The 17,770-nt window shown below is 48.7% G+C and overlaps 1 protein-coding gene across 1 annotated transcript in view; it reads right to left on the bottom strand.

Moving 5' to 3' along the window:
- The window catches only part of ADCY2 (adenylate cyclase 2), a 398,563-nt gene extending 381,228 nt beyond the window's left edge, over positions 1–17,335 (bottom strand). The window contains exon 1 of the mRNA XM_062211805.1: positions 17,108–17,335. Coding sequence (XP_062067789.1) covers positions 17,108–17,335 — 228 coding nt within the window. The remainder of the gene's footprint in view (positions 1–17,107) is intronic.
- Positions 17,336–17,770: the final 435 nt, after the last annotated feature.

Below are 17,770 nucleotides of genomic sequence, written 5' to 3'. Positions count from 1 at the left end.
CACAAAAAATGTTTTCATTTCTTTTAAAATGACAACAAAGGAAACATAAGCTTTCAGGGCCAAAGAGAACATGTCTTTATTGCAGAATATTTTCAGGGAGGAAGGAGCCTATGAAAGCCCCTCTAATGGGATCCTAGGTGGCCGGCGGTACACTCTTGCTCACCAGGTAGGTGAGCATCTGCCATTCCCTGGGGGATGCTGTACATTTGAGGAAGAGTGCAGGGTCCAACAGGGCCCCCAGGCTTGGGGGTGATGGTGAGGCGGCCAGCTGCTCCAGGGAGCGGTGCCCCTAAGCTGGGCCCTTTGGGAAACAGGGACTCTTCAGGAGACAGTGGTCTTGAACAGAGTCTGCAGCTGCTTCTGCACAAGGTCCACACAGACTGCACCACCAGTGAGTCTCTTGTAACAGCTTCAAGGAGAAAAGCAATGTACTCATTGAAGACCTCGTAAGCTGAGGACCCACTTCCTTCCCTGGCCTCCCTGCTGGCACCATGTTTTCCCAAGGCTCAGTAATCCACACAGGGAAAGCCCTGGAACCCAGGATCACAGGGCTCTCCTCCCCCAGAACCGGGGTCACAGCTCTCCTCCCTCTGGGCCGAGTCTGGTGCTGACCACAAAAGCAACTCCTGTGGTGGTTTTCTTCTGAGTTGTTTCCAAACTTCAGAGAATAAAACAGAGTCACTTAAAATAAGCAAATTAAACATCAAAAGCATTGTCAATCTAAATTAGGTATTTTAATACATTCCAACCCTCTCCTTTTGTGGAAAAAAAGTTACCATATGATGCCAGGTAGATAACATGTACTAAAATGCCCTTCCTGGTACTAAAATGCCTTTAAAAGGGAAAATAATGGTATATAATTCATAGTAAATTAAATGCTCTAAAATGCCTTTTTAAAAGCAGATTTTTAGCATTGCATCAACTACTGTAATGATAATGGGTCCCTACTAGCCTATTCAGCTATGTTATCCTTTTAGTTTTCATGCATTTTCTGGTAATTTTGGATACCTTCTAATTGCTATGCCTATTAAATACCCATCGCTTTTATTTATGATGTGACAATTCCTTTGTTTCTCAAAACCTCTTCCACAGGATACCAATTTATCTGCATTTTCCTTCTTTTCCATGTGCATTTATTAAAAATTATTATTTTTCACTGATGTGATAAAGAACACACAGTGCTTCTCTGTTGAATAAATATATTTTAACAAAGCACGCTGCGGTGGCACAGGACGAAGGCATGACTCCCTGCTGCGTAGCTCAGGTGAGAAACTGAGGGACCCTGAGCTGACGTCCTCGCACACGCACGATACCGACTCACATGTCACATGTGCCTCCCATGTCACAGGTGCATCACAAAGTGATAGCATCATCGGGGAAAATGAATCCATCTTTAGCTATGACATATCCTCGACACAGCTGTGTATGTAGAGATATACTTTTGCATATATGAAGAAAAATGTTTCATATCCATAAATCTCTTCATATTCTTTTTACTGAGAAAAAAGGAATACAGAGGCAATTATAATAAAACATTTATAAAGCTACCACAATAGCCTCAAAGTGCAAAAAGTAAAAATGGACACAATCAGAGGGAAAAGTAAATTAATGGCTCAGGAGTGGAAGATCTCAGGACCTCTATGGAGGTACTGATAGGCTAAGCAAAAGAAACAGAAAGGAAAACAAACAGATGAAAAAGATGTGAATATCGAGTTAGCAAGCTTGGCACAATTCCACGTCTTACCAGCAAGGAGAACGGTACCTTCTCAGGTACACAAGAAATATTTATAAAAATCATGTATCCAGGCTGGTGCTGTGGGATACCAGGTTAAGTTGTTGTCTGCGTGCCAGCATCCCATATGGGCACTGGTTAGAGTCCCAGCTGCTCCACTTTGGATCCAGTTCCCTGCTAATATGCCTAGGAGAGCTGTGGAGGATGGCCCAAGTTTCTGGAAGAAGCTCCTGGCTTCTGGCTTTGTACCAGCCCTGCTCCGGCCATTGTGGCCATTTGGGAAGTGAACCAGCATATGGAAGATCAATATCTCTCTGTGTGTGTAACTCAACTTCCCAAATAAATAAATCTTGTTTAAAAAATCATATATTGGCAAGTTGCAAAAAATTTCAAAGAACATGTGTCATAGAGCTTAAATTAGAAGTTTAAAACAAAAACATAAATTAAAAATAACGATATATCCATATGACAAAAAGCACAATTTCAAAGATGCCTTGGCCAATAAAGAAACCACAGCATGAGTGTTCATAATGAAAGCAGGCCATATCAACTTTGTGGCGTGCACAGTTCTGGTGTTGATTTGGCTTTGCCAGCGTCACCCTTCCCAGGGCCCCTTCCTTCTGTGGTGCCTGCTCAGAGCTGAAGGAAGGAAGGATCTGTGGCAGACTCGGGAGGAAGTCCTCACAGTCAGGGACAACTCTGGGCTCCCCCAAAGGGCCAGGAGTGCGGCATCCGTCCTGGGTCTCCCCTGCTCCACTCGCTGCTCTTGTTCCCAGCTCTGCTGAACAGATGTGGAGCTGGGCTCCCCCACCTTGGCTGCCCTCTGTCTGACCAGCCGTGTTTGTCTCCATGGACTTCCTTGAGCACTCCCACCTGCCACCCACACCCACGCTTCAGGAAGACTCTCAATGATGGCGACAGTTGCCTCATTCCCACACTGTAGGAGGGACTGGACACTGGCCATGGCCAGAGTCCCCATGTACTCTGAGGTGCCCCCTGCTACAAGGTTTGGGGGTCCCATAGGCAACCCACTGTTGAAACTGAATGTATAAAAATAACTCCTGGTCAAGTTCCTATTAGGAGTCTGGTCCTTTCCACTGGACAAAATGACATAGGAACAACAGAAACTAAGAAGGTACATTTCCCATACAGGTTAAAAAGGAAAAAAATAAATAAAATTAAATTAAAAAAGAGGAACAGGAGATGCGAAGGCAGAGAAATACAGCAAATCCAGGAAGCATGTCTCAAGAACGAACTCTGGCTCTGACCACGGACACTGCTGAAATGAAACTGGTAAGAAGTCTGAGAGATTTGAGTGTTCAGAGAAACCCCAACACGAATGATAGGCGCTCCAGACTTAAACCGGTTTTGTCCACCTACAACAGGAAACGGACTGAGAACGATGCTCGTTTTGTGCAGAGAATATCCCCAGCACTCCATTCGGACGTGGTTTGAGACAAGAACCTCCCAGAGGGAAGACAGAAGCCACAGAAAACAAGGGTTAAGAGGACGCCTTCCTGTCTCCAGGACAAACATCTGTGGCTGATGAAGAAGCAACCCCCAGCTCAGGGCCAGGGACCCTCACACTGCCTGCCCAGAGACCTGCGTGTGTCACCTTCCCTTGGGAAAATGCCAGGGTTGTCACTGTTTGCCTCTGTGTACAGTCGTGAGCAAGTCTCTGGAATCCAAAGGTCTGCAGCCCAAGAGGAGCTACATCCCGGCCTGAGGTATCAATGACGCCTTTCTTCCCTTTGAACACTCAGAGACCCAAGGTTGAGAAAGAGCTGCCACAGCGGCTGGCATTAGAGGCTGCCTGCTGAGGGCGGTAGGTTCACTTTCTTAACATGGGAGTCAACTGAATATCTGGTGGCCAGATTGGACCGTGGCAGTGGTCAGGACTGACATTAGTTCACCACTCTGTTACGACTTTGTCAGCAAACTTGGTTGCGGTAATTCCCTTCCCTACATCTGTGCCCCAGTGTAATCCCCTCACATGGAGTCTGGCCCTGGCCACGCGACTCTGCCAAGCTTAGGCAGGCAAAGACTTGAGAATGCTGGCTATCGACACTCGCCATTTCCCTGGCTGCTCTTCGAACCTTCTGACTCCATGCAGAGAGGCTCGGGCTGGCCTGCTGAGTAAAAGGACACACGATGCCCAGTGACCGTCACCCCTTCCAGCACCCACGGCTGACAACCCGCCCGCTGGCCACACGTGCCTACTAACTAACCTGCTAGCTAGCCACAGAAACCTGAGATAGAGCAGCAGAGATCAACTTAGATCAGAGCTGGCCCACAGACCCGTGAGCTACACCAGAGTAGCTGCTACGACCTGTGAAGAGTTGGTTTGCTAGACAGCACATGCTGGTGCGGACACCCTCCTTGCAGGCACACGGAAGTCTGATGTGGCTGTGGTAGGCTGAGAAGCAGTTTGTGTCTTCCACACACGGGGCCACACTGCTTCCCAACCATCGTGGGAGACACTCTTCTCATCCAGTGAGGCTCTGTGTCCTCTTCCACTGGAGCTGGGTGGGTCTTTGCGATGCCTCAACCAACAGAGAACGGTGGAACCAGTTTCCTCTGCCATCAGACACAGGGTCGTAAGAATGTGGTGACTTCCACCCTGCTCTTGTAGGAGGATCAGTCTTGGAATCCAGCCACCACACTGTGAGGAAGCCAGATAATCGAGCGGTGAGACCAGGTGGACGTGTTCCAGTCAATGGCCCCCCGCTGGATCTCAGCCGCTAGACAGCAGTGACCACCAGAAAGGCAAGTGAGCAAGCCTGAAGCAAGGCCGGCCCTGGCCTTTGGCCACCCCAGGTGACACACGGAGCAGAGATGGGCCCTGCCGCCCCTGCCCAAAGTGCAGATTCAGCAGGAAACACTATGCTGTGGCTGAGTGTCACTAAGTCTTTTGCATTTTTTCATGCAACAAAAAATAACTATAAAACTTACTTTGGGCCGGCGCCGCGGCTCACTAGGCTAATCCTCCGCCTTGCGGCGCCGGCACACCGGGTTCTAGTCCCGGTCAGGGCACCGATCCTGTCCCGGTTGCCCCTCTTCCAGGCCAGCTCTCTGCTGTGGCCAGGGAGTGCAGTGGAGGATGGCCCAGGTGCTTGGGCCCTGCACCCCATGGGAGACCAGGAGAAGCACCTGGCTCCTGGCTTCGGATCAGCACGGTGCGCCGGCCGCAGCGCGCTACCGCGGCGGCCATTGGAGGGTGAACCAACGGCAAAAAAGGAAGACCTTTCTCTGTCTTTCTCTCACTGTCCACTCTGCCTGTCAAAAAAAAAAAAAAAAAAGAAAAGAAAAAAAAACTTACTTTGAACAATGAAAAATGAATGAAAAGTAAGGTGCCACTTCAGTATGTTGCATGCTAATAGCCAATGAGACAGCAAAGCGTTCTTTTCTTCCCTGGTGCAACTACTGAGAAAGAAAATGCAAGAGATCTTCTAAAAATTGACAGAAAATTCATATTATGTTTTAAAAAACCTATGGCTTGATTTCAAATTTTTTGCAGCAAAAAAAAATTTACTTTCATTTTTCCGTCACCTCCCCTGTATGTTCTGTCATAACCTTACTCTTTCTGAATTCTGGGTGACCACTGAAATAATCCCTGTGGTAAAAGTCACATCTACTGTAGAGTTTGAGCAAAAATATGAACCTTTGTTGAGCTAAAGCCACCAAGATTTTGGGCTTTTTGTTTCTATAGCATAATCTAGTATTTTCTGCCTAGAATAACAGGACATAAAAAAGATGTAGGTAGAAGTCAGTAATATATGTAACAGGATAAGAGAAAGTGTGGTTCTTGAAAATGCTAAAACAGACCTCTGGGGGCTGGCGCAGTGGCACAGCTGGTTAAGCCGCCACCTGCAATGCTGGCTTCCCATTACCAATTCTAATCCCAGCTCCTCCACTTCTGATCCAGCTCCCTGCTAATGCACCTGGGAAAGCAGCAGAAGACGGCCTAAGTATTTGGACCCTTGCCACCCACATGGGAGACCTGGACGGAGTTCCTAGCTGCCTGCTTCAGCCTGGCCCAGCCCCAGCCACTGCAGCCATTTGGGGAGTGGACCAGCAATTGGAAGATCGATCAATCTTTCGCTCTCTGTCTCTCTCTCACCCCCTTTCTCCACGATTCTTTCAAATACATAAATCCATCTTTTTCAAAACTGAGAACAGTGTTATCAAATGCATGCCAATAAATGTGAAGATTTGGATGAAATGTAAAAGTTCCCACAAAAAGTTCTTCCTAAAACTGATTCAAGAAACAAAACGAGAAATAATAAAAAGTCCTGATACTATTGAACATACTCGCTACCAGAAGTTTTTTAATCTCCCTACAGAGAAAGCAACAAGCTCATGTGTCCTTCCAGGCAAATCCCATCAACTCTTTTCAAACTAGTTAAAAACTTTTTCAGAAATCAAAAAAGAAGGCACACTCCTTGGCCCATGTTATAAGACTAGCAAAAGTTTAACTTTTAAAAATTCCAGTTTGTTAAAGGAATATTCCACACTCATTTCACCAAAGAACCTAGTTGTAAAACTCTCAAACAAGATGTTATCACACCATTTCAACATTTTGTAAAACTGAGCTTGGCTCAAGAATATTAAAATTGTTTCATATTAGAAAATGTGTCATCATTATCTGTTACATCAACAAATTTTTAAAAAATGCACATGATCATCTCAGTTTGGTAAAATTCCATATCCAACTCTTTTAAATTTGTTTGTAAATCAGAATAAAGGGGCTGGCACCGTGGCGTGGCAGGTTAAGCCGCTGCCTACGGTGCTGGCATCCCATGCGGGTGTCAGTTCAAGTTCCAGCTGCTCCACTTCAGATCCAACTCTCTGTTATGGCCTGACAAAGCAGTGGAAGAAGGCTCAAGTTTTTGGGCCCCTGCACCTGCGTGGGAGACCGGAGGTGGTTCCTGGCTCCTGGCTTTGGATTGGCACGGCTCCAGCCATTGCAGGCACCTGGGGAGTGAACCCGAGGATGGAAGACCTCTCTTTCTTTCTCTCTCTCTCTCTTTCTGCCTCTGTGTCTCTGTAACTCTGCCCTTCAAATAAATAAATCTTTAAAAAAAAATCAGAATAAAAGGGAATTTCAGAGGATACCCACAAAAACCTACAACCAATATCATCCTAAAAAGATAAACTATGAATGAATTCCCTTTCAAATTATGAAGAAGGCAAAGTTACACTTAATTACCAGTTCTACTGCTATCACACTAGTTACTAGTCAACATCATAATAGAAGAAAAACAAATTAAAGGTCTTAGAACAGTAAAAGAAGAGATAGAATTCATATTGCTGACAATATGACAACGGAAAGAATCTTCAATGTTGTTAGTTGTGATAATGGGACAGACTAGCAACAGGCATGGATATACGACCCACATCCATAACTCAACTGTATGACTTTGTACTAGCAACAAAATAATGGAAACCATCATGTGAAAAATGCTCCTTGCAGCACACAACAAGCTACAGAATGTTTTCAGCTTGATCAGCAAGTATAGCAAATGGAAATGTTTAAAACTTTCCTGAGGTACAGAAACTGATGGTACAATGGCCCATGTTGGGAATAGAAAAATTTAATATCATAAAATATCACTTCACTATCAGCCAGGCATCAAGAGATTCCACGTGACACTATAGAAACCCAACAGGGTTTTCATATGGAGGCTGACATCAGTTGGCTGTGAAGTTCCTATGGAGAATAAAAAGTTCAGAATAAATCAGGCACATCTGAAGGAGTTGGAAAAAAAAAAAAAAGATTTTACTTGCTTTACCCAACAAGAATACTTTTAAAGTTTCAGTAATTCTGCTATGTTGAGGGGAGGCAGTATTACACAGATAACACAAACAAACCAACAAACTTACATATGGAATTTAAATTTTGATTTATTTATTTGAGAGACACAGAGAGAGCTGGTTCACTTCCCAAATGCCCACAGCAGCTGAGGCTGTGCCAGGCCTGAGTCAGGAATCAAGAATTCAAACCTGGCCCCCGGACAGCAGGAACTTAACCAGGACAGCCATCACCACTGCCTCCCAGGGTCTGCATCGGCAGGAGGCCGGAGTCAGGGGCTGGAGGCGGCATTTCAGGCACTCCGATGTGGGACACGGGCATTCACTGCTCTGCTGGATCCCTGCTGCTGGAATTCCAATATATGACAGATGTGGGGACAGAGGAACTGGGCCAGAAAAAGTCGGTTCTCCACAATGGAAAAAATGCGTAAGTGGATCTCAATCTCTACCTCATGCCACACATGTGTGTCATTTACATCTACATAGATATATAACGTGTGTGCACACATGTGTGCATGTGATAAAATTATCAAAAAAGAGATGATAAGACCCAATTTCAATATGAAGTTGACAACTGAGAGTAGACAGGAGAATGGGATAGGTTGTACATGAAGATACTTACATATTATGGCCGATTTTCTAGTTCAGGCTGGATTCATGGTTATTCATTTTAATGTGATCCAGATACAGATCAAGGAGAATTATGACTTGGAATCAAAGATGAACCAAACCACTAGTGCCATTAAGCACTTCAAGTCCAATTCCAAAAGACACGGAAGACCTGGGTGCCATGTGTTTGAATTAATTGGAAGTCAATGATGGGGAAGAGTTAGACACGAGGTCCACGAGATGTCCGAGCCGTGTGAACGTGTCTTCACTCTCTGCTCCATCGGCATTCACCTGATGTCTTTACTGAACATCAATGACTTTCATGAGTTCTAGCACTGCACTAAAGTTTACTTTCCTTTATAATGTCCAAGATCACCACTGTCTTGAAATCTTAGTTATGCTGCCCTTTATTCCTTACATAACTTTAAAAAACAATAAAATACACCAGCACGCACACACATACACACGATGCAGTTTTAGCAGTAAATACATAGGAACAAAGGACGGCACTTCTAGCTCTGGCTTGTCCTAGGTGGACTATCCTGACGCCATGACATTGGAGGGACAGCAAGGGATGCTAATGTTAAAAAAAAAAAAAAAAAATCCCAATCCCAAGACCTTGCAGTCAGGGCTCCCAGTCACAACACCGCTGGTCTACTGCTTTCCCCACCCTTGACCTTCCATGGGGCCAAGACCCAAGAAACTTGACTTATTCCCAGGATTCTCCTCGACGGCAGTGCCCATCTTAAGAAAGAATCTTGAGAATTTCAAAGTTCTGAAATGAAACTATTACACCCTATCTGTGTGTTTCAACTGCAATAAATTATTCACTGAAAATATTTTAATTGCCTTAATAATTGAGAGCTGAAGCAGCCAGTTTTTCAAGAGTGTCCTGATGCCTTGTGCATCACTAATAGCCATGGCAGATCGACACTCCCAGCCTCTCTGCTTTGGCACTGTCATTCCAGACGTCTGAACGGTCAGCAAACCAACCAGCAAAGCCACTCTCAACACTTTTTTGGATTGGAACTCTTCTCATTGTGGCCACCGCTCTCACCTGAGCCTGACTCCTGGCGATAGAAGAGTAAGCCCAAGCGAAAAGAAGGAGCAAAGAGAATTATCTGAAACTTTGCCAAAAACAGCTGGGCCAGTGAGGTCTTCCTCCAAACCTCTCATTCCTTCCTGGTTTTTTATTGCGTGCTCACACAACGAGGGCAGCGAGGTAGCAGTGTGGGCCTGAGTTTGTCAGACGGATCAAACACACGAGATGACTCCATCATCCTGAGTCTGTCAGACGGATCAAACACACGCAATGACTCCGTCATCCTGAGTCTGTCAGACGGATCAAACACACGAGATGACTCCATCATCCTTTGCTCGCCTCCCAAGCACACCTGGTGGCTACAAGTCAGAATTAACAGGTGTGTGGCTACTTCCTAGCTTGACATCACAGAACCGCATGGGAAATATCAACCTTAGTACTGCTGGTAACTTGACGTAAAACTATCCAAAGTGAACAAACACTGGCAATAATGAAAACCTATAGGAGTATCCATTTGAAAGAGTTTCAGCATTGGCCAATATTAAGCTATTTCAAAATCTGAATTTTAATTAAACCAGGTATGCTTGTCCTGGTCTCTGCTGGTTTTTTAATAGCTCAATCTTCTTTTTTTTTTAATTTTTTTATTTTTGACAGGCAGAGTGGACAGTGAGAGAGACAGAGAGAAAGGTCTTCCTTTTGCCGTTGGTTCACCCTCCAATGGCCGCCGCGGCCGGCGCGCTGTGGCCGGCACACCGCGCTGATCCGAAGGCAGGAGCCAGGTGCTTCTCCTGGTCTCCCATGGGGTGCAGGGCCCAAGCACTTGGGCCATCCTCCACTGTACTCCCTGGCCACAGCAGAGAGCTGGACTGGAAGAGGGGCAACCGGGACAGGATCAGTGCCTCGACCGGGACTAGAACCCGGTGTGCCGGCGCCGCAAGGCGGAGGATTAGCCTGTTGAGCCATGGCGCCAGCCAATAGCTCAATCTTAACATGCACAACATTTGCCTCACAAGTAGAAACACATCCAGTGCTCTTTCCTACTGAGAATTAAAAATCCTAGTACTCATCTAGTTTTTAGCCTGAAATCTACCTACAAGAGACCTTGACAAAGCAGCCATCTGTGGCACAAACACAGCAGCAGCCAACACACCCATTGGTTTGCCCAGCACGTGCTGAATGTGCGCATGGTCTGTCTTACCTAACCCCCAGCAAGATCTAGGAGCCTGTTCTCTTATTCATTTTACTCGAAGAAAGGACACATACATTAACTTGTCTGGAACAAATGGTAAGTGAGAGAATTGAGATCCCAGTTTATCAACGAGGTTGGAGCTACTGGCCAGTGAGTTATATGATGGGAACGCAGCTGCTGAGGAAAACTTATCTATGGGGTACCCTGGTACACTCTGCATATGTTAATTAAGCACCAGCAATGTGATTAGTGCCATGTTTAACACAGCGAAGGCAGAGTTTCTTCCTGGAGGAACTAACAGTTAGATAAGGAGACACGGCCAACTCACAGAACTATTCCGAACTTCAGACACCAGTAAGGTGGAGAGTGAATCACGCTGCGTAGTGCACGAGCATCGCGGGCCATCACAGAAAGAAATCAGGCCAGGCAGGCCCAGGCTGCACTGCTTAAGCCCGGCCTGAGGGGCTGCAGCTGGCCAAGCAGAGAGGAGGAGGAAGCGGCTTCAGGCTGAGGGAGCCCCCCTTGTTGCCCTCCACCCATGGTCCAGAATGGGAGACCCCTTAGATAACCAATAGTGTGAAGGAGCCCATCAGTGCATCGGAGATGAGACCTTAATGCTGGAGCACCACCCAGGGTGATGCTAATCACAATCCCAGCTCGCAGGTGGAAATACTCGGTGAGGGAGGAAATGAGTCCAGTTCTCCATGTCAGTACAAGGTACAGCACCGACCAGTAAAACAGGGGTTGTGCTCAGACATCCAGCTTGGACTCCACAACCAACCACTGCCAACCAGATGTAGCCAGTGATTGGCACAACCATGCAACAGCTGTCACAGAGCAACATACCGACGCCAGCAGTGGAGTGACACTTCCAGTACAAAAGTTTATCTGAGAAGACCAGGAAGCATCGCAGCTCAACAGGAAAGGCTATTACATGCCACACTGTCCAGGCCAGGGACCGCTCCAACAGAAAGGAAGCCACAGGTGGACACTGTGCTGGCTCGGGATGATACTGGGAACACTTAGCATAAGGAAAATAAATGATGTCACGCCAATTCAATGAGTAAAATGCATCTCTATCCAAACGCCTTTACCATTGAAAGGAAACAAAATGAAAGTAGCTCCATCACACAGATTGAAATTCAAGAATAATCACCTGAGCAGGAGGCTTCACCAAGTCAACCAGCACTGGAGCTGGGACTTCTACAGCTACAGTGGTCTTCAGCAAAGGCATCTAGCAAAGCCGGTGCCCTGTGACCTGGCCCCAGTCCTGCAGCTGCATGACCTCGAAGAAATGACCTTACTGCCCCAAGACTCAGTTTTCTCATCTGTAGAATGGGCAACACACTAGCTCGAACACAATGTGGCTTTCACAGCAGCAGTGAAAACCCAACTACGCAAGACCTAGTGATGGACAGCAGTTCCTAGGGCTGACCATATGCTAGGCATTGTCCTAAGGGCCACACATGCAGTAATTTGGACCATTACCCTAGAATGGTGGGTACCATTCCATTTTACAAACATGGTAATTGATATACGGACAAGTTAAGCCATTCGCCTAGGGCCACACAGAAGTGGAAAGAGACAAAGCCTGAATTCCAACACAGGTGGATGCTCTTCAGTGCAATAGTCCACTGCCTTTTAAAGTGCAGAAGGCAGGGTAGTGTCAAGGCTGCATTTAATCATACATTTAATATCCCAAGGCTGTCTCGTCCTCTAAACTGCACGCAGCTTTTTCCTTGGCCTTTGTTGATCCCACAGGTAACATAACTAAAATCACCTAGTGAATTACTGGCTGCAAAATTACACGCACGTGCTGAGGAGGCGGCCCGGCACACAGAGCTGTACCATTAGCCATCCTGACTCCAATCCCTAGGAACCCGCTGTACTCTCCTCCACCCCTAGAGCAGGTGTGTGCAGAATTTCCTTCTGCCCAGCCTGCAACCCCCAAGGGAGGGGGCACTGAACTACTGGGATAACAAAGTCCATTTCCCTCCACTAATGAGTGGTCTGTTTATCATTTTTAGAAGATAAAGATTCTTCCTCAAGAAATATCCTGATGGATCTACACTTAGATAGAAGTATCTGATGCTGAAATACGGATTTCTCAAGAAATGCACTAACGGTTCTTGTTTTAAAAACACCATAAAAGGATAAAAGTGAGTCATATACATGACTTACATGTATTTAATAAAAGTGTACACTCTCCAGCATCATGCTGAAAAAAACATTTATTACAGTATCTGAGTATCCAGAATTTATGGAAACAAAATGTTTCCATTCAAATTGAAATACTGACTCTTCCTAATCATAAACTTCAGACAAACCAATTCAGACTGGAGCCAGCTGGTATTTTGAAAAAAATAAAAGGCTTATATCAACCTTTCCTAGCAGTGATAAGCAAATTTAAAAACAAAACAACGGTCTGGTTTTGGACAAAAAAAATGAGAGAACTTCATTCTGCAAGAGGGTTTTCATGCACGCTGTAATGAGAGACAGCTGCAAAACACAAAGTGACGCAATAAGACAACTTAAAAGTCTGAAAAAAAAAACATTTAAAAGTTTGGTCTCATTGGTTTCCTGAGCCAAGGAGCTCAGTTTATTTTGTTCTTCAAGCTCAGCTCTCAGCCTAGCAGTTGGCAGAGATGCAACAAATAATGTTGGAATTTATAAATGAGATTCGTCATTACTGCCGTCTATTATAGATAACAGAATATGCAGAGTCTCTCTCTCATATTATCAATTGTAATATTAAAATTCAAAACATTCCATCATGTGCCACTCACTTTGTTTGACATCTTCAGACAGTTCTTCACAACTATGAGGTTAAAGCTGTCTACTCATTTCTATGTAGAGAATAGCCAATTAAAACAAGACTGTGAAGTTTTAACTCAGGACTTAGTGTTGTTGTTTTTGTTTTTTTTTTTTAAATTTTTGAAGATGACCTTAATTTCATGGCCAACACTGCAGAATCATGGGTCACCCATTGATTGAAATTAAGTAAAATCATTTGGGGAACAGTGTCAGCTGAAAGCACAATAATTCAGAAAAAAAGCTCTTTTTTTAATATATATATTGCAAATCACCTCATGCATAGTAACTACGTACAGCGAGAAATCTCTAAGGACTTGGGTTCTGCTAAGATCATTTCGTAGTCCAAATGTTCTAGGAGACCAGGAAAGTGCACTCAGGAAACTGGCAGACTTTTTCCACTACAGGAACTGATGGAATCAAAATCAGGCAGATTTAGGGCAAGGAAGGAACCTGTCCAAGACCTCAGGCAGCAAAAATAGATCTGCTTTGCTCCCGAACTGCATGCCAGCCAGCTATCAGAGTAAAGTGCTCTAGGTGGAAACCTGAGCAGGGCCGCCCAGAAGACCTCGCTCCCCAGGGCAGGGAGGGGACCTCTCAGAAGCCAAGCCTGCTGAGTCTTAGCAATGAACTCATCCCACCCACGTGAGCACGCCTCTGTCTTCCACGTTCCCTGCACAACCGTCCGACTTCCACTCTCTGCAGAGAGAACATCTCGTTGGGAGGTGGAAACGGCTGACCCTGTTACGGAATGCAAAGTTAGGGCTGAGCCGCTGGCAGCTCAGCACCCTCCCCAGCCATCCCAAGGTCCCCTTTCAGAAGACAGCACCCATCACTCCTAGAGCTGGCCCCGGAGCCCCGCACTCCACCCAATAGTACCGTCGCTACCGGGGATCCACCCTCCCTGATTCTCAATGAGCCTGTTTCCACACACAGCTCATCACAGCCATGGATGTGCACGGCAGGCATGAGACCGTGCACCAGGGAGAGAAGAGAACAGGATCCACATCACTGTCCCTGCTCCTCACCCTAGGTGACAGCCATGCCATGGGAAATGCCCACTTTGCGATGGCAATGATTTAGCTACATGCAGAGTAAATGTGGAGATGATTAATTTGTCAAGGAAAAGTAAAGATGTCTGGGTAAAGTGGGTTTTTTTTAAAAGATTTATTTATTGGAAAAGAGAGAGCGAGCGAGCGAGCGAGCGAGCTTTGCTCCATGGGTTCACTCCCCAAATGACTGCAATGGCTGGAGCTGGTCTGAAGCTAGGAGCCAGGAGCGTCTTCCAGGTCTCCCACATGAGTGGCAGGGGCCCAAGCATTTGGGTCATCCTCTGCTGCCTTCCCAGGCACATCAGCAAAGGAGCAGGGTAGGAAGTGGAGCAACAGGAACTTGAAATGGTGCCCATATGGGATACAAGCATTGCAGACAACAGCTTTACCACTACACCACAACACCGTCCCCATGGAAGTTTTGAAAGGATACCATTCTAGCCTTTCATGCAGAAAATAGACTATAAAGAACTGTGTCAAGAAATGCAAAAACTGGTGGGGTTTAAGACACCATTTGGAACGCCCACATCCCATTTTACAGGGCCTGGGTTCGAGTCTTGGCTCTTTCTTCAATTCCACCTTCTTGCTAATGTGCTCATGGGAGGCAGCTGGTGACGGCTCAAGTACTTGGGTCCATGTTCCCACGTATGGGAGAACAGAAGTGAGCTTTCAGCTCCTGGCTTCAGGCTGGCCCGGCCCTAGCTATGCTGAGTTTTAGGGAGAGAACCAGCAGATGGGAGATCTCTCTCTCTCTCTCTCTCTCTCTCTCTCTGTGTGTGTGTGTGTGTCTGTCTGTCTGTCTACCTTTCCAATAAATAAAATATTTTTTAAAAAGGGCCACAAATAGGGGGCCATTGCTGTGGCTTAGTAGGATAAATCTCCGCCTGCAGCATGGGCATCCTATATGGGCGCTGGTTCAAGTCTCGGCTGCTCCACTTCCCATCCAGCACCCTGCTAATGGCCTGGAAAAGCCGTGGAAGATGGCCCAAATGCTTGGACCTCTTCACCCACGTGGGAGACTTGGATAAAACTCCTCGATCCTGGCTTTGGATCAGCCCAGCTCTGGCCATTGTGGCCATTTGGGGAGTGACCCAGCGAATGGAAGATCTCTGTCTGTAACTCTGCCTCTCAACTAAATAAATCTTTTTAAAAAGAACACAAGTACCCAAAACACAGATATCTCACAGGAGAGTTCTTTCAGCCAGATGATGTTAAATCACCTATTCACGACATCTCCATCAACAAGGTTTAAGAACTTCGAGTGCTCTGCTGTAGAGAAGTGGTGTGTGCACAGTGAATCCATGAACCTCCTCCTTGTCTTTAACTGTATTATCGGTGCTATAAATAGGCCATCACCTGTTCCTCCTTCCCATTTACACACAGAAGCCAGAATGGGTTTGAATTACAGGCTCAAAAGAGTCACTAGCAGACATGCCCGGCAAAAACAGATTTCCGAAAGAAAACTGGAACAGTTTTTCTTTTTTTTTTTTTTTCCCCTTCCCTGCTTGGAAAATAAAGAGTTGTCCTTAGAGACCGTGCTTGCCAGTAAGCCTGGGCTGAATTCAACCTCCAAGCCCTCTTCAGTCCTAAAAGTAACCGAGAGAGGTAAACACCCATCGCAGGCTGCCTCTGAGCAGAGGGGCCGAGCTGCCGGCCGTCCACGCTGGAACACAGCCATCCCGAGGTGCTGGCTGCTCCAGCCCCCGTCAGCAAGAATGAGTGTGTGAGCCTGGCCGTCCCGCCTCCTGCATGGGACTCGCTCTTCCTCACTGAGCTCAATGAGAAGACAGCACCCCGAGTAGTGGGGAAAGTCAGGGAAAACTGGTTACTACTTGAAAACATCCAACTCCTCCCGTGCGTAATATTTGAGCACCTACGGCTCAGGATACCCAGTCATCAAACACCAAAGACAGCTGTTGCCCACGCTTGATGAGAGGCGCCTGAAACCCCTTGTTTGCTCTAGGGCAAAGACACACGTGAGCGCACGTCGGCGCTGAGGGCCACAGGCGGCACCCAGGGGAGCCTCCCCACGTCCACCACCGCCCGCGCGAGCCTCGCGCGCCCGGGGCGCACAGGCACGGCGAGGCGGGGCAAAAGTTTGAAGCCCACACTCGGAGGGCGAGCTGGGCCGCAGGAAGTTACTGCCATCTACAGATTTCCTCTCCCAGCTCAGAGAGGGAGCCAAGGATTTCTGCCTGGAAAAAAAAAAAAAAAAAAAAAACAACCTGGCCAAAGTGACATCAGCTGTGGAGCGTCAGGATGCTCCCGGTGATGAAACCACCTTAACTCCCCCCAGAAACAAGGCTGCCCGGGCCCGTCCACCGCGCGGTCCCCCGAGGGTCTGCTTCCGGAGCCCCCTGAATGCGGGGCTGCACACACCCACACGCTGGAAGGCAAAGATGCGTCTCCTTCCCCCCACCCCCGATTTTCTTGCCCTCAACCACTTTCCCAAGCAGGCTTTTGACAGTGTCAAGTAACGCCCGATCGGAACCTAACCGCCGGCCCGGGGCTGTGCCAGAGGACGCGGCACGGCGCCCCGCAGCCCGCGGGCCCACGCGGGCGAGACCTCCGCGCGCGGACGCCGCGGGCAGCGGAGTTTGCCCGCGGGGCGCAGCCCCGGAGAAGCCGCCTCCCGCCCTGCGCGTGCACCTGGCGAGCACCCCGGCAACTTTATTTTGGGCCAGGCGTTCCCGGGAAACTTTCTCCTGCCCGAAGCCCTGGCCCGAGCCCGGCCGGCCGCGGGCGGGGCTGGGAGCTGCGGGCCGCGGGGCAGCCCCGGGCAGGACGCGGCTCGGCGGGCCAGGTCCCCCTTCTCGGGCACCGGGAGAGCGCGGGGCCGCACGCGTGGGGAGGCCACTCACCAGCCCGAGCGCGAAGAAGACGGCGAGCAGGGCGAGGCAGGCGCCCATGACGATGAGCAGCAGGAAGACGATGAGCGGGTGCTGCTGGCTCATGCAGTAGTAGGACTCGTACAGCCAGTCCCGGGACCGCTGCGGCCCCTCGCCGCCGCCCGCCGCCGCCGCCGCCGCCGCCGCCGCCTCGGCGCGGTCCCGCAGGTAGCGGCGGCGCCGCATCGCCTCCTGCCACATCGGGGCGGCTCGCGGGGCGCCCGCCGTGCGCGCCCGGCCGGGGCAGCGCCGCTCACCGCCTCCGCCCGCGTCCCACCCCGGCCGCCGCCGAGCTGCGCGCAGGGGCCTCCGGCGCGGGCGGAGCTCGGCGCCCCGGGCTGGGCGCGCTGACGCGCGGGCGGGGGCCGGGCGGCGGCCTCTGGGGCAGCTCCCGGCGCCGCCGCCGCCGCCGCCGCCACAGCGCGGGAGGGGGCGGTTCCGCAGGGGCCCCTCGGCCCGCCTCTCCCCACCCCGCGCGCAGCCGGCCTCGGCGCAGGGGCGGAGCCGGCCCCCACCCGCCACCGCCCCCCGACGGCTGGGCTGCGGGCGGGGAGAGGCCTGGGGCGCGCGGATGGCGCGGGGAGCGGGAGGGGGCACGGGCGCGCGGGGCGTCCTCTCCCGCGGCGCGCGCACACT

The sequence above is a fragment of the Lepus europaeus genome, chromosome 15, assembly GCF_033115175.1.
Source record: "Lepus europaeus isolate LE1 chromosome 15, mLepTim1.pri, whole genome shotgun sequence".
Lineage (NCBI taxonomy): Eukaryota > Metazoa > Chordata > Mammalia > Lagomorpha > Leporidae > Lepus > Lepus europaeus.
The sequence above is the reverse complement of the archived record's forward strand: the minus strand, read 5'-3'. Positions and strand labels throughout refer to the sequence as shown.